Genomic DNA, 24,419 nt, shown 5'->3' on the forward strand with positions numbered 1-24,419 from the left:
CAGCAGAGATGCAGGTTGTGAAAAGGTCAATGGAAGGGATAAAAAATTCTGGAGAAAGCTATGGAAGTAGAATAGATAAAATGGAAGATTGAATCAGTGACTTTGAATATGAAACTACACCTATAAGCCCATGAAGCTAAAAGAACACCAGAATACCTAGAGAAATCATAGGCAAAACCTTCCATGATGTAGCCTTCAGAAATGTCTTTGTGGATTCAGCTCTAGCAGCAAGGAAAATAAAGGAGAACATAAACAACTAGGTCTATAACAAACTAAAAAGCTGCACAGTGAAACAAGCCATCACTAAAACAAAAAGGTACCCTACTGAATGGGAGAACTCTAGAACTGAGGCTACCAGAGGGGGAGAGGGAGAGGAAGAAAGGGCTAAAACAACTTGGGGAGAATGCACAATGGACTGTGGTGGTGCACTTGTGGTAGTGGGTGCAGTGTGGTAACAACACCGGAAATGGGGGGCGCTGTACTTCTAAAACACAAACGATGTTATAAAGCAATGTTACCACAACATATATAACTGTAAATATAATCATAATAAGTAAAAGAAGATAAAATAATGTATGTAAAAAAAAAAGAAAGAAGTAGCTACTGTACAGCTGCTTCCTACAAAGTGTTCTGTAAAACACTCCAATAAAATGACTCTGATGAAACTTGAATAAAATAAAAAATATATTTTTTTATTTAGTCCCTTTTCCAATAGTTGAGGAAAAAGCTGGAAAATATGAGAAGAGTCATCTTCTGTTTTCAGGAATGTTTTACAAAACAGACAATATCGGTTAATAAGGTGGATCCTTAGGGGTTGTGCAGAGATTTTATGCATGTAAAAGATCTATTAGCCTATTCAAGACAAAACAAAGTGTTAAATGTTTTAAATGCTTTGAAAATCTATACTTATAATATTGAGTTAGAAAAACATATATCTGTACATCTAGAGAAATATATCTTTGCCATTTAAAATGACAAATTTAATATTTCAATTCAATAACAATTCACTCATTTCACTATCTATAGTAACTACCCTTTCAACAAAAATGTTATTATGTATTTGTTTTGAATCTTTTATTTTATGTAATGTAATGAAATTATATTATACTGTTTTTTAAATGTATATAAAAAGATGTGAGAGATATAGCCAGTGAGATTTAACCCAGAATAAAGTTGAAGTTTAGAACTTAAAAAAATGTGTATTTAAACCAATTTTTAATTAAATGGTTAAATTGTTTAAACTTTGTTAATTCATAATTAAGCTAAAGAAAAAATGAGCATAATATGCAAATAATTTTAATATTCAGGATTAGAACTCTTGCAAATAGAGTTTATTATGGAAGTTCTAACACTTTTAACTGCTGACATGATTGTGTTGTTTGAATTAGTCCCCTGGGATGAAAAGAAAAAGCTTACAAGCAATTTATAAATGAATCTTTCTCTCTTGTGTAATATTACTTGTCCCATTGAAACACTAATTTTCTACTACTTCTGTTGTAAAAATTAAGCCTTGGGGGGAACTTTATAGTTAACTAGTAATATTAAATTTTTAAATAAAGGAGTTATATATTATTCTTAGTATTCATCTATTGTTTTCTCTATAAACATTTATTTTTATAGTGTGCAACCTAAAACAAAATAATGTAGCTATTAGGTATCATAAGAATAGACTCTACATCCCATTAAGCCCAAATTAGACAAAAATTTAAGCTATGGCTGTATGCTATTTAAAATCAATAGGACTATATGTTAGAAATTGTTAATGATTAAGTATGCTAAAATGTGTCTCAAGACAATGAGCCTACTAACACATGCTTTGTTGAAAAAGTATATATATTTTGTATTGTGAGTATTTTACTGTGTGCTCCCTAATAGGAATTAGCATTATAACAGGTAATGCATTAGTACTTATAGGAAAGGTCTTCCTGACCTTAGCAAAATGCATTCCAGGAAATCTGAATTGTCTGAGTTATTTCCATCAGCCTTAGTTTTGTACCAGTTTAACTTAATTTAAAGATACATGGTTCATCTATATAACAGATTGGGACTAACATTCCAAGAGGGTTTCTATTATGAGTGATTGTTGTCTTACATATCAGATGGCAGGCTAGTAAGCCAATATTTTCTCTAATATGGTTGTCACATGATCAACTGTTTCACTTTCTCCTCATTGGATTTCCTATGCTCAACCTAAATGTTCATTATGACTTCTGTTAAGTAGGCAGGGAAATAACATAAAAATATTGGTTTTGTCTTAATAGTTTAAACTGGATCATCTCTTGTAATCCAGTTTACTGAAACTCAATAAAATTCAAATCCTTGAAAATTAGATTTGGAAATGGAAATGGAAATTTGGGGGTGATCTTTAGTAAGTAAATACAAATAACTTTGTATATAATGTCAATCAAATTTTGTAAAAATGTAATGCAAAGTAATTTATCTCTGCTCTATGGTTAAAATGAATTAACAGTAAATACTTTTGGGGTAAAGCATTATAATGTAGAATGTCTACTAAGATTGCATTAAATCACAGATTCCTTCTTTTTCTGTTTTTATAGCCAATTGGTGCTTTGAACCCAAAGAGAGCGGTGTTTTATGCAGAGCGCTATGAGACATGGGAAGATGATCAAAGCCCGCCCTATCACTATAATACACATTATTCAACAGCAACATCTACTTTATCCTGGCTCGTTCGAATTGTGAGTGTCTTCATTAAGTTACAGTGTGCCTTCTATACCTTGAAGTTCTTCACATAAGTAAATTAACTGAAATCAAATACATTTGTGACTTATAGTAAACAAAAATTAAAGACCAATGTAGAAGAAATGAGAGATTCCAGACTCTAGAAAAATTTGAGTCATTAAAAAAAAAAAAAAGAGTTAACTCATGGAAAATTGGACTAGGAACATTGATTATTGTCAACTTCCTAAACCTAACCAATTACAAAAAGGAACCAAACTTTTGGAGTACCTCATTAATACCTACTGTGTCCTTTCTCATCTACAGCGCAAAGTTGGCACTTTCTCCTGGCCCTCTGCATCTTGATTTTTGGACACTGTATTTTAAAAAACAGTTTCTAAAAGTTGTGAGGGCCCTTTCTGTTCCTTTCTCTTTCTCCTAAGACATAAATAGATTTAATTCTCTCTGATCTTGTAAATTAATTAGTTGATTAAATATATGCCTGCTTTCACCCCTGCCCACTCTTAAGTGACTTCCCATTTCTCTCCTTTTGTCGTATGTACGAAATGTACTTTGTCAACTGTTTTAAAAGCACATTGCACACAGCCCTGCTGTGTTGTGCTTGTCTCTACTTGGCCCCTCCCATTCAGTCTTTAGCCTGGTTGATTTAGGTTCTACACCTACCAGTCTAGTGAGTTCTTATGGTGGCTGCAATGAATATGGATAGAGCTTCCCATTTTTACCATGATATATCAAAAGCACTTGACACCATTGCTCATTTCCTCCTTCTTTAAATTCTTCCCTTTCCTGGCTTCTCTGACAATATCCTCTCCTGATTTTTCTCCAGTCCAATCATCCTGACCAGTTGCCTGCTCTGAATTTTTTCTCAACATTTCTTTTCCCCATGGTTTTCTGTATGTTTTACCTAGGCTTTGTCTTCCAAATATAATTAATGAACTTCTAGCGTCTATCTTCATTGCACACATTTCTCTTAACTCCTGGCCTATACTTCCAAGTGCTTACTAAAATTTCTACCTGAACATCTCATAATATAAACCCCATTTCCACAAAATAAGCATACCTCCCTCAGAAAGCTGCTGTGCTTCCTTCTGAATTCCCATCTATATAAACGGAATGATCATTTACCTCATTACCTGACCTAGATACATTCTTTTGCCATCCCCTTACATCTAATCAGATATCACACCAGCTAGATCCTAACAAGTAAATAGCTCCACATCTCTTACCTTTTCTCTAGTAACACTAGCTTTTCCCATTATTTTTCAGGTTCCCATTATTTTTCATTGAGATTTTGCAAAATCTCTTAACAAATCTCTTTGCCTTTAGTCTTGCCTTCTCCAATCTCGTCTAGTAAAGAACAGTTAATGGAGTCAGATTGTCTGATTTTTTTAAGACAAAGGACTATTATTGATGCTAAATCTAGTATCAAAATCAATATTGAAGTTCAATGTTTTCTCCCTTTAGCAAAATATACTTCAAATTCTTCTATTACATGAGGCTGATTTGCCTCAGAAACAGGACAATAAAGAGGTTAATAAGTTAGATTTCTCTGATCACAACATGAGCAGACCATAATGTCAAATTCCCAAATCATTACTCCCAGCCATAGAAAGAACTTTTTAGCTGTGTATGAACCAGAAACAAAAAAACAGAAAAGGGTAAAAAATAAAACCTTTGAGAAAAAACACCTTGGCAAAGTTAATTTTCTGTTTGTTGCTTAGGATTCACTTAAGAAGCCAAAGAAAGACACCTGGGTTTATGCAGCCCAGGAGATCTCTCTTTTAAGCAGCATGGTCTATTTTGGCTTTACCGACTCAGTACAGCTGGAACTCTCAGAGGAACTTCCAAAACCATTAGAGAAAGGAATTTTTACAAAGTATTTAAGCCAGAGATGCTCGACCAGAGAGGCCTTTTCCTATCATCTCAGGTTTCATCAATGACAGTCATTGCTATAGTGAACTACTGCTTTGGAGAGGGCCGTAAGACCACTCTCTGAGGCATTTTGGGGATCAAAATAATGTGCTTTTGAGCTTCCCCTGGTGGCGCAGTAGTTGAGCGCTGGCCTGTGAAGCTGCCCGCAGCCTCTGCAGCGATGGTTCAATCCCCGGCCACTGGCGAGGGTCCCACATGGCACGCAGACCTCTCCTGCCGTGCCCGCTGCTTCCTTCAGCAGTGTATTTCATCACTCTGCCTGTTCTGTTCCCTGCTCTGGCTCTGGTGAATTCTCTCACCCTCCCACGCTTCTGACTGTACCCAGTACTTGTATAAATAAATAAATACATCTTTAAGGAAAAAAGTTTAAAAAAAATGTGCTTTTCTGAGAGAACATAAACCACTTTGAGAATTTAATGAGAGCATATGTGTAGTCAAACAACACACATATGTTGTTACATATATGCACACCTATGTATATATACATATATGCACGTTAGTATTTTGAAATATATAAAATGGTATTTGATGACTTTTGTGTAATCAAATTAGTTTGAAGTCCGATAATACTTAAGTGTAAGTCTGTAAAAATAGTTCTTATAAACAGCTTGATTTAACACTATCCTATCACTGGGAAGATAAATACCTTTGTAAATCATAATTCATTCTTAAGTTGATTTATCATTCTATTAAAATGGAATACAAATTTAAATCTGTCAAAGGTATGGCAGAAATTCTGTACAGATTTATCCTTCACATGCCCTTTTAGTATTGTAGGTAGTGATCATGCAAAACAGAAATATAAGGTAAGACACATAACTTAAAATTAAGAGTAAGAAGAAACAGGTGAGATCTAATGTATTCAATAAATTATTAACCCAATATATTCAAAATTTATGATTTCAACATATAACCAATATAAAAATTATTAGTGAGACATTTTACATTTTGAGGGTTCTGTCTTTGAAATCCAGACTGTATTTTATATTTATAGCACATTCAGTTTCAACTAGCCATTGTTCAAGTACTCAATGGTCATATGTGACTAGTGGCTACTATAATAGAACAGATCTATAAGATTGCTTTTATGGGGATTCATTTAGCTGACACATCTTATGTTGTGATATTATAAACAAAAGCATTGTGGTCTATTAGCTCACTAAGTGTTTAACCTAATGGCCCAGGGAGTTGTGATTTCCTCACTCCCATCCCAAGGAGTTTATCAAGCAGAGAATGCATTAAAATTTGCGTCATTAAGAATTCGTTCATAAAAGCAACATCCAGGCTAAAGTATTTGTCCTTTACCTTTCAAGACTATTAGAACCAAAGTCATTCAAATCATTATTACTCTCAGTCGGTATATTAGCATGAGAATGACAATAATTATTTTAAAATGCTAATTATCTACATACCTTACTATTTTAAGTTAAAGATAGTATTTTAGACAAACCTCCAGTGAAATCACTTGTTTAAATTACAAGACACTGAAAAGACTGTTTCCTTGATAGCTGGCATTGAGAAAAGTATAAAAAAAAAGGTTAAATAGCAGACTTTGTTGTCTCTTCAGATACTAACTAGTATAAAAGGACACATATAACATACACACAAAAGTAATTAAACTGTGCTGACTTTTACATCCCTCTGTAACCAATGCATCTTCCAAGTTCAATAGATTCTTTCAGTCTACCTATTCAAAATCCATTTGTCAAGCATTTAATCAGAATTCTTAGGAAACTAAATAGATTGTGCAACAAGAGGTAATGGACAAATAGTAAAAGCATTTTTCCAAGTGTTTTAATTCAAACCAAACCCTAATGCCACTGAATAAAATATTGTTGTCATGTTTATCTTGAATACTGTTGCTTAAGGATAATCCTGTTTACTTAGAACAAAATGAGGAATTCTTAACCAAGAGTGTGGTGTATAGTGAGTACAGAGGTTAATTAATAGAGACTTTTCAAAGATTCTAAAAGACACTTTTGGGTTGTTTTAAAAATAATGGAAAAAGTTAAACTTTGGGTGTCATACAAAATCCAGTAGAAATTATGTTTCTTGAATTCCTAGAATGTAATCCTGAATTTCTCAGTGGTCAATTGGGACCAATTATACCCTACTCTCAAGAATTATATTAAGGGTTGAATTAACTGAAATAACATAGTGCTGAGCACAGAAAAGGACTCAGTAACTCTTTCCCTTTCCTTTGGTCTTTATTTGCCTCAAAACTTCTATCTCTTCTTTAATTACTAAGCACTACCAATTATCCATGAATAGGGTTTGTTTCAAACGAAATGAATGGAAGGACAAGAAGAAAACTACAAGGGAAGAGGAACTTAAGATTTTTTATGAGCTGTTTGCACAAAAGTCATATATGTCAGAAAAATAAAGGAGTTGGGTAAAGCAAAGTGCAGCAAGGGTTACATTGCTTAGAATGGAATTAATTGGCCTGTAATCATTGAAAGGCAGGAAAGGTTATTAGTGTCTTTGTAGGGGACTCAAATATTATGATAAAATTTAGCAAGATAGGTACTTCCAGTGCAGGCTAGGTTAATTTGGTTCTATAACACTGAAAAAGGGTTAGAAGATAGGAAGTGACCTTGGAATAAATGCAATCAGGAGAAGGAAGTCTATCACCAGTTGCTTATATTGTAGAACCTAACCTGAACATTTTAAAGCCCAGAAAGTGCTAGTGTTTTAATATCTGATATTTTTATTTAATATTCATTCATTTGTAAATCTTACCTCCCAAGCCAAAGCCTTCTCCATTATAATAAAATATCTAACATGGTGAAGTACCATAGAAATTGCTTCAAGCAACATGTGTTAGAAGAAATAAATAAAAGTTCCTTAAACTTAATATAGCACTTGATCCTCTATGTTTGTCAGGTATCATTCCAATGAAAAAGAAAAATCTTGCACTGTACCTTGAAGGTTATGGGGAAATACATGGACAAAGGTAATCTCCATGGTAATCAGAGCTTGAAAGATCAATACTCACTTATAAACAAATAGGTTATCAATTTCTATTAGTACTCTACCACTGTAGCAGCTGGAGACCTTCAGGAATAATGAGAATATATGTCAGTAATGTCGTGTGTGACCCCTAAAACAGTTGTTAATCAGATCTTTTTAAAAGCTACTTAAAACAGTGAAATGTGGAATTCTTCTTCAGTATTCTACAGTAATCTGGCTACCACCAGATTCATAAACCTCATGACCAGAAATGAAAGTTATTCTTCAATTTCAGGTATTTTTTCACTATGTCCATCTGTGCTATCCTGGCATGTCTTTGTTAAGGGTTGAAAACCAGAGAGGATTTTATAATTTAGGTTGAAGTAGAGATCAACTGTTTTTTTTTTTTTTTTTTTTTTTTTTTTAATAGAGGCATGTTTTATTTATTTATTTGTTTGTTTGTTTCGTTTATACATGCACTGGGTACAGTCAGAAGCACAGGAGGGTGAGAGAATTCACTAGAGCCAGAGCGGGGAGCAGAGCAGGCAGAAGGACCGAAGTACACTGCTGAGGGGAGCAGCGGGCGGCAGGAGAGGTCTGCGCGCCATGTGGGACCCTCCTCCGGTGGCTGGGGAGCAGCCGGGGATCGAACCGGCGCCGCAGAGGCTGCGGGCAGCTTCGCAACCCAGCACTCAACCGCTGCGCCACCGGGGAGGCCCGAGATCAACTGTTAATGGCTGATGACAAGAAGTTAGACTTTGCATGTATAAATCAATCTTCACTCACATGTATTTAACAGTTTAAAAATAATAAGAACAATTGTGATCACCCTAAATTAATCTCTGCTTACTGCCTAGACGTAAAAATAAATGGCGTGCTAGATGAAGTGGATTCTAAAGATAAAACTTTATGGTCAAAATGGTGGTTAAGAACTGACAATGAGGGTCTCCTCGGTGGCGCAGCGGTTGAGTGCTGGGCTGCGAAGCTGCCCTCCAGCGAGGGTCCCACATGGTGTGGCAGACCTCTCCTGTCTCGCCCACTGCTCCCCTCAGCAGTGTATTTCGTCAGTCTGCCTGTTCTGCTCCCTGCCCTGGCTCTGGTGAATTCTCTCACCCTCCCGCGCTTCTGACTGTACCCAGTGCATGTATAAATAAATAAATAAAATCTTTAAAAAAAAAAAAAACAGAACTGACAATGAAAACTGTATCTTACTCTGATACTGCCATATCCCAATCTCCCACCAGTACCTTATATGCTTAGATGTGTTCAGTGAATTTTTATTAAACACAAACTATGAGTCAATGCTATATTTGATACAAGGATGAATAAAACTAAGGCTCTAAGTCTGGTCTGGTTGTCTAGTGAACTGGCAATCTGGTGAGGAGTACACAGTGAGACTTGGCACAGTGCATAATGCTGCTAGTCACTTTATATTTCTGTGTCAGGTAAGATACCTCAAGCTTTCTCAATATTATTTTCAATCTAATTTTTATTATCTCCACAGTATTGTCATTCCCAATTAACATAGATGAAGCAACTGAGATACAGTTACTTAACATGGTTACTTAAGGTTAAGTAACCTAGCTAAGAGAGTTAAATGGTTCCACCAAGATTTAAACTTAGATCTGTCATATTCCATTTGATTTACTATTGCTTCTTCTAGAATTCTTACATCCCCACTTTAATGAATTTACTTTAGTGATAAAATATACTGCATTAACTATTTTGAATGTAAATTCTTCAAAGCAAAAAGACATCTCATATATTTTTTTCCTAACTTAATCTCAGTGACATCTATTTACCTCTCATATCACTTAAAATTTTAAAAGCCTATATGGAGTTCCTAGATATATATTTGATTTTCAGATCTATCAGTAATATTGCCCTTAACTATATATTGCTATATTATTCGTCATATCTCTTTCATCATGCTTTTCTGCTCTTCACTGCTGAACATGAAATATTGGTGACAGATTGTAAACTTATAAAATTGATGCCATCTAGTCACATACAATTTCAAGAAGTACTGAAGTAGATTAATATTTGTAGCTCCTCCCTGACATCCAGACCTGGCTAGTGGCAAAAAGAGAAGTTTAAAGAGTTCAGGTAATTTTTTAAAAAGATTTATTTATTTATGCATACAAGAGCTTGGGTTCAGGCCAGAGGTGTGGGGTGGGGGGGCAGGGGTGAGAGGATTCGCCAGAGACAGAGTGGGGAACAGAACAGGTGGATTAACCGAAGTACACTGCTGAGGGGAGCAGCAGGCGACTCAGGAGAGGTCTGCTGCGCTATGTGGATTGCTCCCTGGCTGGCTGGGTATCAAACTTGTGCTGCAGTGGCTGTGAATTGCTTCATAGGTTGCATCTTAACCCCTTGGGCCACCAGAGAGGCCCATCAGGTAATGTTTTATAGATATAAAAGATTGAGCAGAGATTATACATTAAAGAGAAAAAATTGGGCCTCCCCGGTGGCACAGCAGTTGAGCGCTGGGCTGCAAAGCTGCTCGCAGCCTCTGCAGCGCCAGTTCAATCCCAGGCCGCCAGGGAGGGTCCCATGTGGTGCGCAGACCTCTCCTGCCACACCCGTTGCTCCCCGCAGCAGTGTAATTCATTAGTCTGCCTGTTCTGCTCCCCGCTCTGGCTCTGGTGAATCCTCTTACCGTCCTGTGCTTCTGACTGTACCCAGTGTTTGTATAAATAAATAAATAAATAAATCTTAAAGAGAAAAAAATTAAATATTTATGAAAATTTCAAATAGATTTCTTAGCATCATTGAGCATAAGAGTGACATGCGCTAATCCTTATTTTAAGAGAAAAGAATTAAACTATGGTGAAGAACTGACAGTCAAAACTCTTATTTTGATACTGCCATATCCCAATCTCCCACCAGTATGTTTGTTTTTGTTAGACTTGTAGTTATACTTTTTTGTTATACTTGCAGTTAACTGAGAAATCCATAGTAAGACTAATGTGTGTAATCCTCTTAAATTTGGAAACAAATGTAATGACATGAGAAATAACGCTTCCCTGCCAACATAAAAACTATAGAAAAAACATTAAATTTAAAGTGCATTAGGACTTTATGATAAAGTCAGCCCTAGGTTTCCTCCAATGGTAATATGTCCTGGGTGGCAGGTGAATAAGGCTAAAAAGAACTTAGGGAATTAAGATAGTGAGGGAAATTGATATTTGTACCAGGTAAAAGGAACATCACTTACAAAGCCTAAGAAGTGAGAGCAGTGTAGCAAGACTAGAATGTGAAGAGGGTCAGATTCATGATTTTTTTGTCCCCCTTAGGAACCTTTCACAACGTTCTTCCTCAATGCAAATGATGGAAAATTCGACCATCCAGATCGAACCTTCTCATCAGTTGCAAGGTCATGGAGAACCAGTCAGAGAGACACTTCTGATGTAAAGGTATGTTCTTTTATTGTTGGTATTTAATTTGAAAATATGTTGAAATTTTGATTTTTTTAAGTGGGTAGGTAAAGCATTTTACACTGCATCCTATTTTAAAATTGTATGGTATATACAACCCAAAAACAAACTAAAGGGAATAATTTTGACCATCACAAAAAATGATCCAGGCTTCTTTTTTATTATTCAGTTAAGGTGTTTTTGTTATTTCACAGAATTCCTATCAAATTTAGATTGAATAATCAGGAGATGGAAAGAAAAACCCATAAATTGCCTTTCCTGCTGTTAACTCAATATTTGGCCCATTCCATAAAACACAGCAGGAATTGGATGTGACCTTAATGTGTCATATTGTTATAGCTTGCCCGGCTTTGGGTTTACGTAGCCTAGGGCAATTAATAAAGCATTAATGACAAGACCCATTTAAAATGTAGGCTTTTCTGTACAGCCTTAGCTTTTACTTGACTGTGCCTGGGGATACAGGCAACAATACACATTAGATTAAACCAACACACACACACACAATATGCAGAAATAGCGGGAAAGCCGAGTAATTTTACATTTGTTACTACTTACCTATTGTTCAGTATAAAATTAATAACAAAGTAAATGTTATTCATTTATAAGAGCTTTTGGGGGTTTTTTAAGACTATTCAAAGCAATAAAGTGCATTTCTTCTCTTTCTTCCTCATTTTCCCCCTCACAATAAGATTATACAGTCAGGTTATAGTATGGGTATATGTGTTCTCATTTTAACCCTTTTAAAAGGCAGATTTTTTCCTATCACAGCCCCTCATACTATTGAATATAAAAATGATATGGTATTATTTCTTTTAAGGTCTTAATCCAAGAAAAGTCAGTGAATTAAAATCAATTATCATTTACATATCTGTGCTTTTCTATTGCAAACATTTTTAAAAGCAATTACATTGTTATTGAACTCGAAGAAAATTGGATGAAGGCAATTTTTGTGCAGTTCTTTTCCAAAGCAGAAAACAAAGGAAATGAATCTAAGCAGTGTGTAGCATATCTGTTTCATTTGTTGCTATGATGAATATTATTTCAACATATTTCATTAGTTTGCATGAATGAATATTAATTTATACATACAATGTATTCACATTTGGAAATAAGATCATTTAAGGTGCATTCTTATTGTATTAAACTCTTCAAGCCCACATTTTTTCCCTACCTGCTTTTTGACTTCAGTGAGTAAACTCTAGTATCTCCATAAACCATCATTTAGATGGATTTACTTACAGTGACATCAGGGAGAGAATTAATTTCTTATTTAATAACACTTTGAAAATTAACATAAAAATGGGGCGTTTATAGGTCTTTAAAATTAACACCATGTTTATTTAAAAAACATTCAATAAATAAATGCTTTATTTAATTTTTGTAGATATAGTTTTGGACATTACTTTCTATCTTGAGAACTTTATTAATATATTTGCTTACCAAATATCTCACCAAATGATTTGTCAGACTCCAGTAACCAGTGCCTGTGCCAGGCTTTCCCCTCTAAAGCTGCTTGGTATCTTCTCAGCAGCATTCCTTCTGAAGCTTTTCAAAAATTCTTACATTTTGTTACAAATTGTTTTCATTTGGGTCCTCAGTCACATTATCAAGGGCAAAGGCCAATGTCACTATCACTAACTTGGGAGGATTTTATTTTTATCCCCAAGCAGACACCTGAATACAAAGGGGTTCCCATCTCCCACCCCCACACCCACTCCCAACTTAATTAGTTCATAGGAAACTCATTTCCCCGGCTTGACATGTCATGGATTGCTTTCATTTTCAGTGCTCCACTACCACCACCCTAAACCTATCTTTTATAAGCTGAACATTGCCTGTATACACAATAATTTATTTAGACAATCTCCAAATGATGAATAGTTTGTCCTTCTCTCTGATTGTTACTAATAAATACAAGACTCCAGCAAACAGCCATACGTAGACATCTTGACGAACTTTGTGTATATATGTACAGGATAATTCCTATTAATGGGACTGTTTGTTCAAAAGCTATACACTTTTAGTTTAAAAAAAAATACTTGTTTATGTATACAAGAACTGGGGTAAAGGCCAGAGTTAGGGGGTAAGAGGATTCACCAGAGAGAATGGGGAGCAGAACAGGCAGATGCACTGAAATACACTGCTAAGGGGAGCAGAGAGACAGAAGAGGGCTGCTGCACCATGTGGATTGCTCCCTGGTCAACCGGGTATCGAACTCGTGCTGCAGTGGCTGGCAATAGCTTGATAGCACCGTGTCTTTAACCCCTGTGTCAAGCAGGGGGGCATATATTTAATTTTGAATGACATTGCCAATCATCATTCCCAAAGATAATTCATTCCTTTTAGCAGTATGTAAAATGCCTCATTTCCCATGCCCCTATCATCACTGTAACAAACTGTAACTTTTCCTAATCTAGTAGTGGAGAATTTGTCCTTGCATGCATTTCTTTAGTAGTTGCCTTTGTCCTTGTATGCATTTCTTTAATTAGGAGTGAAATTGAGCATTTTCACATATTAATTAACCTGTAAACCTACTCATCTTCTGTACATTTTTCAGTTGAGTTGTAAGTCTTTTTTTTAGTGACTTGAAAAAAATGTTCGAAATTGCAGTTAGCTTCTTTTTGTCATTTTTGCTATATTTCAGTTGAGTTTTGTGTGTTTATCAATTTCTTCTTTTATAACATAGCATTTTGGGGGTCCTCATTAAGGGGATGCTAGAGAGAAGTTTCTTGGTAACACTAGTTGTAACCTGAGGTTTTCTAATTGTTAATGGTTAAAGTATACATTATTTTCCCCTCTAAAATATTACCCAATTTGGGGCCTCCCCAGTGGCGCAGTGGTTGAGCGCTGGGTTGCGAAGCTGCCCGCAGCCTCTGCGGTGCTGGTTCGATGCCCGGCTGCTCCCCGGCCACCGGAGGAGGGTCCCACATGGCACGCAGACCTCTCCTGCCGTCCGCTGCTCCCCTCAGCAGTGTACTTTGCTCCTTCTGCCTGCTCTGCTCCCCGCTCTGGCTCTGGTGAATTCTCTCACCCTCCCGCGCTTCTGACTGTACCCAGTGCATGTATAAACAAAACAAACAAACAAACAAAATAAATAAATAAATAAATAAAAACATGCCTCTATTAAAAAAAAAATGTTAAAATATTACCCAATTTATCAGGAATGAGTATTTTACTAAGACTAGTAATAGTTTTGCTGAGTATTTGTAAAAGTCTAAGCTTTTGATTTCTGATCCCTAATCTGTTCAGATAATACATTTGATATAATTTGAGAAAATGAGTTTCTATTTCTGAAAAAAAGTATCTCTGCAATAGCCACTCATTTAGTCAGATAATTATATAAGAGAGAACAAGACTAAGGTGGAAGGTTTCATTCTGTCTCTCTTTATCAACTTCAGTCCTTCCTGTGGTAATGCATACAAGCTGCTCACAGAAATGTTGGTGAGGTGACCTCTCAGGCACGAGGTCTCCTAAGTTCCGTCAGACCACTTAGTTTTTACTTTTTCTTTTAATTCTCTTGTCTTAGTAACAATGACATTCAACTTAACTGAAGTTCTTACACTAATTTTCCTTAATGCCTTCAAAAGTTGTTATATTACTTTTGAATAGCTATATAGATGTCAGGAAAGGTAGCTGTGACAAAATGTCATTAAGGTGACATAGTGTAAATTAATACAGTTAATGGAGGTGCTCACCACTGACTCATTGACCCATTATGAGCTCTTGTGGAATTAACGAATGTCAGGGCATCAATCTTTTGAAAACAGGGAAGAAACGAAATGGCGGCTTTAAAACCTTGCAGTGAATTATATTAGAAAAGTGAAAACGTCTGGGCTGGATTTGATTTCACTAGAAAGCCATAAATGGTATGCTCTCTCAGCAAAATATATTAAACTGAAATGTCAGATTTGATGCAATAGGTATACAATTATGATAGTGTTAATAGTGGTCTTCTATCATTCCAAGACATACTTTCAAGTCCAATTTCTCAACAGCTTGAACTTGTCATAAGCTTGTAAATTAGAAATTGTGTTAGAGGATATTTTCTTATTATTGACAGAACGCATATAACTGTACCATGGGGTTTTAGTGTAGCTGTTAAAATAAACTAGAAATCACATTTACAGACACAAAATGCCTGTTATAATCATCATCTTACCATTTCTTTGATAATATTTGGTGTCCTCATTGTTTCGTTTTAGAAAATTTTGAACTACTTGGATTCTTTCTTTTTAAAGAGAAGCTGATTAACATAAATGCATCCATGAGAAGAAAGCACAAGAGCTGTTATATTAAATAGGCCACTAGTGCCTAAAATAATCTCTGCAGGAGCACACTTATACTTGATAATAGTAGAACTCATTCTTCTTTATAAAAAATTCTCAAGAGTTTTCAGACAGGCTTTTGGATTGGTTATTTGATACCCATAAGCCTGTCTGAAATTGTCCTATAGGGTAATTCTCATTATCCTTATTTTGTAAAGGAAGTGCACAGATAGCGAATGACTTGCCTAAGTTTACACAATAAGGAAGAAGCCAGAACTATCAAGGAGAGCTATTTGGTTATTTCTGTTGGGTACTTGGTTGGATGGAGTGCTACTTTCATGCTTCTGCATGGTAATAAAATTATATGCAACCATGATGACTAGAGTGGGTCAATAAGACATACTTTAGTCATTTATTGCAATTCATAAGCTACCCCAAAACTGAGTGACTTTAAAAAACCACCACCTTGTATTTCCTCAGTGTTCTACCACCAGAATAGGATTCATTGGGTACAGCTTATCTTTGATTCATGTCAAGGCTGAACTGGAGTTGGTTGATCATATCTTTATGTAATTTTTATGTAAGGTCACCATGTACCTTTTTCAGAGTGACTGACTAATAAGAGGATAAAAAAATAGCAACTCTAAGACCACTTAATGCCCAGGTTTGAAAGTCACAGTGTTACGTCCACAGCATTCTGTTAGTCTAGGCAAGTCAAAGGGTCAGCCCAAATTAAGAGAACTCCACTTCCTGATGACATGAGCACAATGTCAAATTTCAAAAGGCCTGAGTGATTTGTGCGGCCATCTTTTGAAAAATATCTATCAGAGTACTTCTTAGCCACAATTCACATTCTTCATGCAAGTCTCATCCCATCATTGTATCAGTTCTAGTATATCATGATCAGGTCCAGATACAGATGAGGTACAGAAATTCCTAATTTGCAGACCAGAAAACTAAAATGACAAGTTATCTGTCACAGATTGACTCAGCATACATTGGTTGTAGAAACAGGCAAACGTTAACAGCCTGTGCAAAACAGGGAGATAGGAAGGTACATAATGTTACCAGTTCATAACAATTCTGAAATCCAGCCAGGGATGACATTGCTAGTTACCTGAACAGAAGGGACAGACCCTTAAGTTAGGGCCCAGTTATGCTATCTAGGAAAGATTCACTAATTCATTGTTCTCTGTGACTCTCAGTTACATCTTTTGCTTGCCCCCTGACTCATTCTTTCCTTTTCACAAAAGAGATTGTTTATAGCTTAGTAGTTTTCTCTGTCTGCTTCCTTACCATAGAATGTTGGGACCAAGGCTTCCTTTTCCCAAGCTGGTATAGCACTTAAAAAATTGTGAACCTATGCATCAAATTATAGTTGACTACTAGGAAAATATCACACACAAGTAGAGGCAAGATCCCCTCTACTTCAGGATGTGTGTTAAAATGCTTTTGTATTGATCTTAAGATGCCTAGAATCCTTCTGTGTAACTGAGCAGGTACACAAACCCCTAAGTTTTACTGAGCACTTACAAGGGTTGCAAGACCCGCACATTGTCTGATGGTCTTATTTTACTTGCAGCACTTTGGAATTGATCTTTGTACTGAACCTGGTTCTTATTTTGAGAATCTTTTGGAACTTGAAGATACCATTCTAGGCCATTATATATGTCTATATTGCCTCAAAACTGAAGTTTTTTCCTTAGCTCGTAATACCTTATCCATGCACCATTAAAAGACCCCATTGGTCGCTTTCAGCATTCTGCCTGGAAATCATCTTAACCAGAACCAGGTGCACTCAATACCTTTTCTGTCATTGAAGTCATTGCAGAAGACAGTCTTGTTCATTTCCCCACCACTACACATCATGAGTTGCTTTTCCTCCTGCTTCCAATAGAGCTTCCTTCCTGATTTTCCAGGCCCCACCAGAAATCTCCTCCCCACCCTTCCAGCCTGCGATTGAAGGTCACATAATTTTAGTTTTTATTGTTTTAGCACTCCACTCCCAAGCATTAATTTCTATTTTAATTATCAATTTCTGTGTAACAAATCACCCTGAAATGTCATCTAAAACAACAACTGGTTATATATTGACAATTGTGCAGTTGGAGTTAAGGCTTAGTAGGAATCATTCATTTCTCTGCTACATAGTGACATATGAAGAGGATTGGCTGGGCCAGAGAACCCAAAACTGCTTTACTCATGTTTTGTGCCTCTTCTGAGCTGGGTGAAATAGCCAGGGCTGTTTAGGCATGTCACATTGTTTTATGTGATGATTGGCTTCTAAGGGGACTAAAGCAGAAGCTTCCAGGTCTCTTAAGTCTTAGATTTCCCTGGAAACCCAGCAGTGTCACTTTATCACCCGTAAGTCAGTCTGTATTCAAAAAAGATGGACTCCACCTATGGGAGGGGTGTGGTAAAGAGAAAATGGCAAGAGAGAGGCTGTTGCATAGATCTTAGAAAAAGCTCTACCAGTAACTTATTTTTTTAATCATAAATTAACTAATTTATAAATTATAACTAAATTTATCTAAAATACCTTCCAGTTAATCCTGTTGTGCATTTGGACATATAGAAATCTGAAATACCTGCCACCCTCACCCAAGGCTGAGATATCCAAACATGTGCCACTCTCTTTTCCAAGCTAAGATACTCCCCACATAGATAGGCTTTACAATAGGAATTTCAAATTCCTGAGTCTACTGGAGGTGATCCTTTGATGCCAATATGTGATACAGCAAAAGCAGTCTTTAGGGGGGAGATAATTTCAATGCAGATCCATGTTAAAAAATGAGAAAAATTCCAAGTAAACAACCTGCTATAATACCTAAAGCAATCTGAAAAAGGACAAATGAGACCTAAAATTATAGAAGGAAGGAAATTAAAAAATAAGAGCAGAAATTAATGAGCTAAAGATCAAAAAGACTACAAAAAAAATCTGTGAAACCAGGATCTGGCTTGTTGAGAAGATAAACAAAATAGATAAACCCCTAGCTAGGCTAACAAAACAAAAGGAAGAGAAAATAGTAATAATAAATAATCATAAATGAAAAAAGAGTCACTTCAGGTAGCACAGAAATACAATTATAAGAGATTGCTATAAGGGACCAATGAATTCAATAACCTTGAAGAAATGGACAAATTTCTAGATCAATATAGTCTGCCAGGGCTAACCCAGAAAGAAACAAATGAACTGAACAAACCAATCACAAGCAAGGAAATTGAAACCGTAAAAAAATTCTTCACAAAAACAAAACCACAGAAACAGATGATTTTACAAATGAATTTTATCAAATTTCTAAAAAAGAACCAATGCCTACCTTGCTCAACTTTTTTTTTAAAAATACAAGAAGGAGGGCCTCCCCGGTGGCGCAGCGGTTGAGTGCTGGGTCGCGAAGCTGCCCGCAGCCTCTGCAGCGCCAGTTCAATCCCCAGCTGCTCCCCGGCCACCGGAGGAGGGTCCCACATGGCGCACAGACGTCTCCTGCCGCCCGCTGCTCCCCTCAGCAGTGTACTTCGGTCCTTCTGCCTGCTCTGCTCCCCGTTCTGGCTCTGGTGGAATTCTCTCACCCTCCCGCGCTTCTAACTGTACCCAGTGCTTGTATAAATAAATAAATAAATCTTAATTTAAAAAAAAAATACAAGAAGGAACCTAGGGGTTAAGTCTTAGGGCTATCACCACTATTGCTTGATCCCTGGCTGGGGAGCTAGCCCACATCTGGCACAGCAGACCTCTCCTCTCTTGCCTTCTGCTCCCCATTCTGTCTCTGGTGAATCCTCTCACCCCCTGAAACTCTGGCCTGTACCCCAGTTCTTCTATAAAATAAATAAATCTTTAAAAAAAATACAAGAAGGAATCTTCCCTAATACATTTTATAATACCAACATTACCTTTCTACCACAACTAGATGAAGACACAAGAAAACTATAGACCAATATCCTTTTCTTGATGAACATCAAAGCGAAACTTTCAATAAAATCCTAGTAAATGAGATTCAACAATGTATCACAATGATGTATATACATCATGATCAAATTGGATTCAACCCAAGGATGCAAGGATGGTTCATTTTGTATTTATTTACCCTCCATCATTTCTTTTTATTTCAGCTTGTGTTCAATGCAAACCAATTCCATAACATGAGAAGTTATTGTGAATCAAAGCATAAATACACAAACATAATAGACAATCCAAAATAGATGTATAGCATTCAGGCATGAAACAAAAGGGAATGTTCATTTCCACACACAGTAGCTTGAGGTTTGTTGGATAAAGTTGTTCCCACAGGGTTTCTAAACATGGAAAAAAATGACTGGTTATCAAGACTACTGTGTCCATGTTACATACTGGAACATTTAAGGCTCAGTGTGTGACCATGTGAACAAAAAACTATAGGGAGTGCCTATTTTTATTTTTTTTTAAAGATTTATTTATACAAGAACTAGGGTGCAGGTCAGAGGTGCTGGAGGGTGAGAGAATTCACCAGAGACAGAGTGGGGAGCAAAACAGGCACAGGGACCAAAGACACTGCTGAGGGAAGCATGGGGCGAGGCAGGAGAGGTCTGCTGCGCCATGTGGGTTTCTCCCTGGCCAGCCGGGAATAGAACCTTCACTACAGAGGCTGCGGACAGCATCACAGCTCGGCGCTCAACCCGCTGCGCCACCAAGGAGGCCCAGTGCCTCTTTTTTTTTTTTTTTTTTTTTTTTTTTTCAGATTTATTCATTTATACAAGAACTGGGGTACAGGCCAGAGTTGCTGGGGGTGAGAGGATTCACCAGAGACAGAGCGGAGAACAGAACAGGCAGAAGGACCGAAATATACTGCTGAGGGGAGCAGCGGGTGAGTCAGGAGAGGTCTACCGCGCCATGTGGGACCCTCACTGGCCGGCCGGGATTGAACCCGCGCTGCAGAGGCCGCCGACAGCTTCACAGCACAGCGCTCAACGGCCTGCGCCACCAGGGGAGGCCCCCCCAGTGCCTATTTTTAAAGAGATTTCTGTGCAATGAGGCTGTTATGAAAAAGATTTACTTTCCAGAGTCAAGCTCACCTTGGGCTTAGAGCTAGGTACTAACTATCTAAAAATATCTGCTGATAACAGAAACTGTTCCAAATGTAACTATTTTGATTCATAGCTTTAAAAAAAAGTATTTACAAAAAAAGTTTTTCTGAATTTACTGCAAGTTAGCTTCCAGCCTTCACTTCTCAAACACCTGATTTATTTATGACATTTTAATTTCAAGATTTTTCAGTTTTATCTTCAAGCAGATCATCTTTAAAATTGTAAAAAGTATTTACCGTTTGTACTAATAAAAGGAATTTTGAAAATGAGTTGAGGTCAATGTTCTTCTACTCTTTGGAATCAGTTTAACTAAATGAATCTGACACTCCTGTTGATTAGGAATACGTGATTAAGTACATAAGCAAAATTTCTCTGGGCCTCCCCTGGTGGCACAGCGGTTGAGCGCTGGGCTGTGGGCTGCCCGCAGCCTCTGCAGTGCCAGTTTGATCCCCAACCAAAGGCAAGGATCCCACATGGCGCGCAGAACTCTCCTGGCGCGCCTGCTGCTCCCCTCAGCAGTGTGTTTCCTCAGTCTGCCTGTTCTGCTCCCCACTCTGACTCTGGTAAATTCTCCCCTCCAGCGCTTCTGACTGTACCCAGTGCTTGTATAAATAAATCTTAAAAAAAAAAAAAGAATTTCTCATTATACCTAGATTTGGGTTAGATTCCTATCCATCATTGCCCTGGCACATGTCAATTACTACGTAAAAAGTCAAATGCAATGTCAAATCCAAAACTGCAGAGGAAAGAGTTCAGTTTCTAAGATAACAGTTACAGTTTAATAACATAATAGTTTATCTCAAGTAAGTCAGCATTAAATTAGTACTGCTGAAACAATACATTGAGATAATACATTGGCAGATAAGATCCCTACTGTCATGGGATTTCCATTACAGTGGACATGAATGTATAAGTAAACAAAGAATATAATAATTGCTATGCAGGAAATCAAAACAGTGTGGAGTCAATTAAAAATGACTGAGTTTTTGGGTTTTTTTTTTTTTTTAAGCAAAATAGATACTCTTAAGCAAGCAGACATCCTGGATTTAAAGTGTTTGGGTTTGATTTTTTACTTTGCCACCATTGCAGTGTAGTTGTTAGCAAATCACGTACCCTCTCTCTGTTCATGTCTGTTAAGTGGGAAGAATGAGAATCTGATGGAGTTTTTGTGAAGATTAAGAAAACTTATGGAAAGCACTTAGAATAGTGACAAGACATCGTGAGATGTAAATAAACGTACCTGCTGTCTTAAGTTTGAACAACCAGTGGTCATTTTAACTGATTCTTTGTCTCTGGAATACACTTACAGTATCATCATCTTCTTGGACATTACAGTTGAATCTCAGAAACAAAACTCTCTTATTCATTATTTTTTTAAGCAAGCAAATCTTTTAAATAATATAAATGTGATTGTAAATTATGGATTAATGTCCTGCATTTACATACTGATTTTAAATAAAAAGTGCTGCTTACAGCAAGATTTAAAACCAATAAAACTGAGGCATAGAAGTTTCTGCCCACTCAGCTGCCTCAGCAACTTCTCTGTAGGCTTTTTGTGATTTTGCTTTTTCTTCCTTCTGCAGCAAACAAACCTCAAACCTCCCACCTCTAAATTCCAGGGTTCAAACAGTTTTGATTCCTTATAATTCTGATCTTTTGAAACTTCTAGGGGCCTTGCATATATGTATTGATTCAGGAATTTCTTGGTGTTTGCTTTAAAAAAAAATGCCTGTTTTGTGACAGTTTCACTACTAAAAATATGAGTCTCTTGATTTCTTCAAATGCTGTCTTTAGCAGTTTACATTAACATCTTAGTTAACCCTGACTAATTACCATTCTGGTTGGCCAGTGAGTACAGGAGTGGAAGAAACCTCCTTATTCAAGAGGTTGACCTGAACACCCTGGTGTTCACCTTCTTTTCCATTTAACTGGCCAGGAATGTTACCCCTGAAGTGTTCTTTCCCCACCATTCCAATCAACCAATGGGGCAGACCTTTCAGGGCCACATTCTTCTCCTTGCTGGCAGTCAGCTACCTTTTAGTCCCTTCTATCTACAATGCTGGTATTAAAATGAAAAAGATTTTCCACCTCCTAAGCTTGGGTACAGATGTGCCCACAACTTTAAGCCTTTTAAACTTAATTAGAATAGTGAGATAACTCTTTTAAAGTGCAAAAGTTTAACTACTAAAGCAAAAAGTTTACTTCTGGGTTTACCTTTTTTCTTTTGTTTAATAGTTATTGGCACTTTTCCTTTCTTGAGACATTATCCCAGCCATCTGCATCTTTCCAGAAAATTTCTGATGACATTAAAATATTTTCACTAATATCTTCAATCTTTAATATTTAACAAGCACCAGCTGTGTACAAAGTGTAACACCAAAAGCTATGAGGGATTCAACAAAATATAACCCTTACAAAATAAGATTTATAAGTCTGTTATTGCCAAAACTGCTATTACTATAAAGTCCTGGGTTTCTTATACCCTTTTGAATTGAATTTAATGACATTCAGGGAAATAGAATTATAATAATAAGTAGGTTAATAATCACATTTATATGATGCTGCAGCACAAGAAAGAATAGGAAATAGTATGTGTGAAAAACAGTACAAGCACCAAGACAGTTGAAGGTAAATTGAGACTCTTCAGCTATTTAAAATAAAATAAATGAATCTGTGTTGCTGTATGCATGTGGAGATATATATAGAGAAATCTATCTGTGTATGTAAGTATATTAGATATCTGTGTCCTCAAGGAAACTTATTTAGTCTAGTTCTAATGATAGTACATGAACACAAATGATGGAATGTGGTAAGGGAACTCCCTGCCTTATCCCAGTCTATCACTTATAAATCTTCTTCCATTCCCAGCAACTTCAGGAGCTTACATTCCTTTCATGTTTCTGCAGCATTTGGAATCCTGTTATATTCAGTGTCTGTTGTAGTGCAGGCAGCAAGCAGGTTCTCTGTGGATCAAGGCAGACAGGTAAAGGAGAGTCCAGGGACCCGCATGGCTTTTTCAGACTTTTAATGATCTTTCTACACCATTTGTAGTGAGGCAACCAGGTGCAGGGCAGGCCGGGAGCCAGGAGACTGGCAGGCCTCCAGGCCTCCGGCAAATATTTACTGTCTCTGGACTCTGGCATCCTCTCATGGCCTCTTCCTCTCCTAACCATTCTTTGCCTCACTCTGCGCCACCATCCTCTGCCGCCCTTATAGCCTCAGCCTCCAGGCTTAGGTGTGCGCACTTACTTATGCCCACACCACACTCCAGGTGTCCACCATCAGGCATGCAAACCTGGAGCCCACACTCACAAGCGCCTCCTGCATTCAAGGCTGCAGGTGATAGCCACAGAGGCCAGCGTGCAAAAGCCTGAGCAATCTTCCTTTACCCTATAATGTCATATATAAAATGGATAATGTGAAAACAGCATTTTTTTTTAAAGATTTATTTATTTATTTATACAAGCACTGGGTACAGTCAGAAGCACGGGAGGGTGAGAGAACTCACCAGAGCCAGAGCGGGGAGCAGAGCAGGCAGAAGGACCAAAGTACACTGCTGAGGGGAGCAGCGGGCAGCAGGAGAGGTCTGTGCACCATGTGGGACCCTCCTCCCGTGGCCAGGGAGCAGCTGGGGATCGAACCAGGGCCGCGGAGGCTTCGGGCAGCTTTGCAACCCAGCGCTCAACCGCTGCGCCACCGGGGAGGCCCTGAAAACAGCATTTTTTTTTTATAATAAATTTTATTTTTATATTCCCCATACAATTGCAATCCCCTTATTTTGACCCCAATCCCTCCCCTCCCCACCCCCCCATACCCCCATAGAGTGTCTCTTGTTCATAGTTGTTTGTTGATTTTGATATTTTCTTTCTTATAGTTATTCTTTTTCCTGGTCCCTTATTTAAGTTTTCTAGATTCCTGCTATGAGTGAGACCATCCGGTATTTTTCTTTTTCTTTCTGGCTTATTTCGCTGAGCATGATCCCTTCCAGCGCCACCCATGTCGCTGCAAATTGCATGTGTTTATCTTTTTTGAATGCTGAGTAATATTCCATGGTGTATATGTACCACATCTTCTT

The 24,419-nt window shown here is 37.2% G+C and overlaps 1 protein-coding gene across 12 annotated transcripts in view; it reads left to right on the top strand.

Annotated features, from left to right (window-relative positions):
* Positions 1-24,419, top strand: part of NBEA (neurobeachin) — a 575,782-nt gene that overhangs the window by 494,364 nt on the left and 56,999 nt on the right. For all 12 annotated transcript variants that reach the window (XM_037527157.1, XM_054701654.1, XM_054701655.1 and 9 more), the window contains 2 exons: positions 2,559-2,699; positions 10,878-10,997. In XM_037527157.1, the coding sequence (XP_037383054.1) occupies positions 2,559-2,699; positions 10,878-10,997 (261 nt within the window). The remainder of the gene's footprint in view (positions 1-2,558; positions 2,700-10,877; positions 10,998-24,419) is intronic.

Source organism: Talpa occidentalis, unplaced genomic scaffold (genome assembly GCF_014898055.3).
Source record: "Talpa occidentalis isolate TD23 unplaced genomic scaffold, MPIMG_talOcc4v2.1 talOcc4.5, whole genome shotgun sequence".
Taxonomy (NCBI): Eukaryota; Metazoa; Chordata; class Mammalia; order Eulipotyphla; family Talpidae; genus Talpa; species Talpa occidentalis.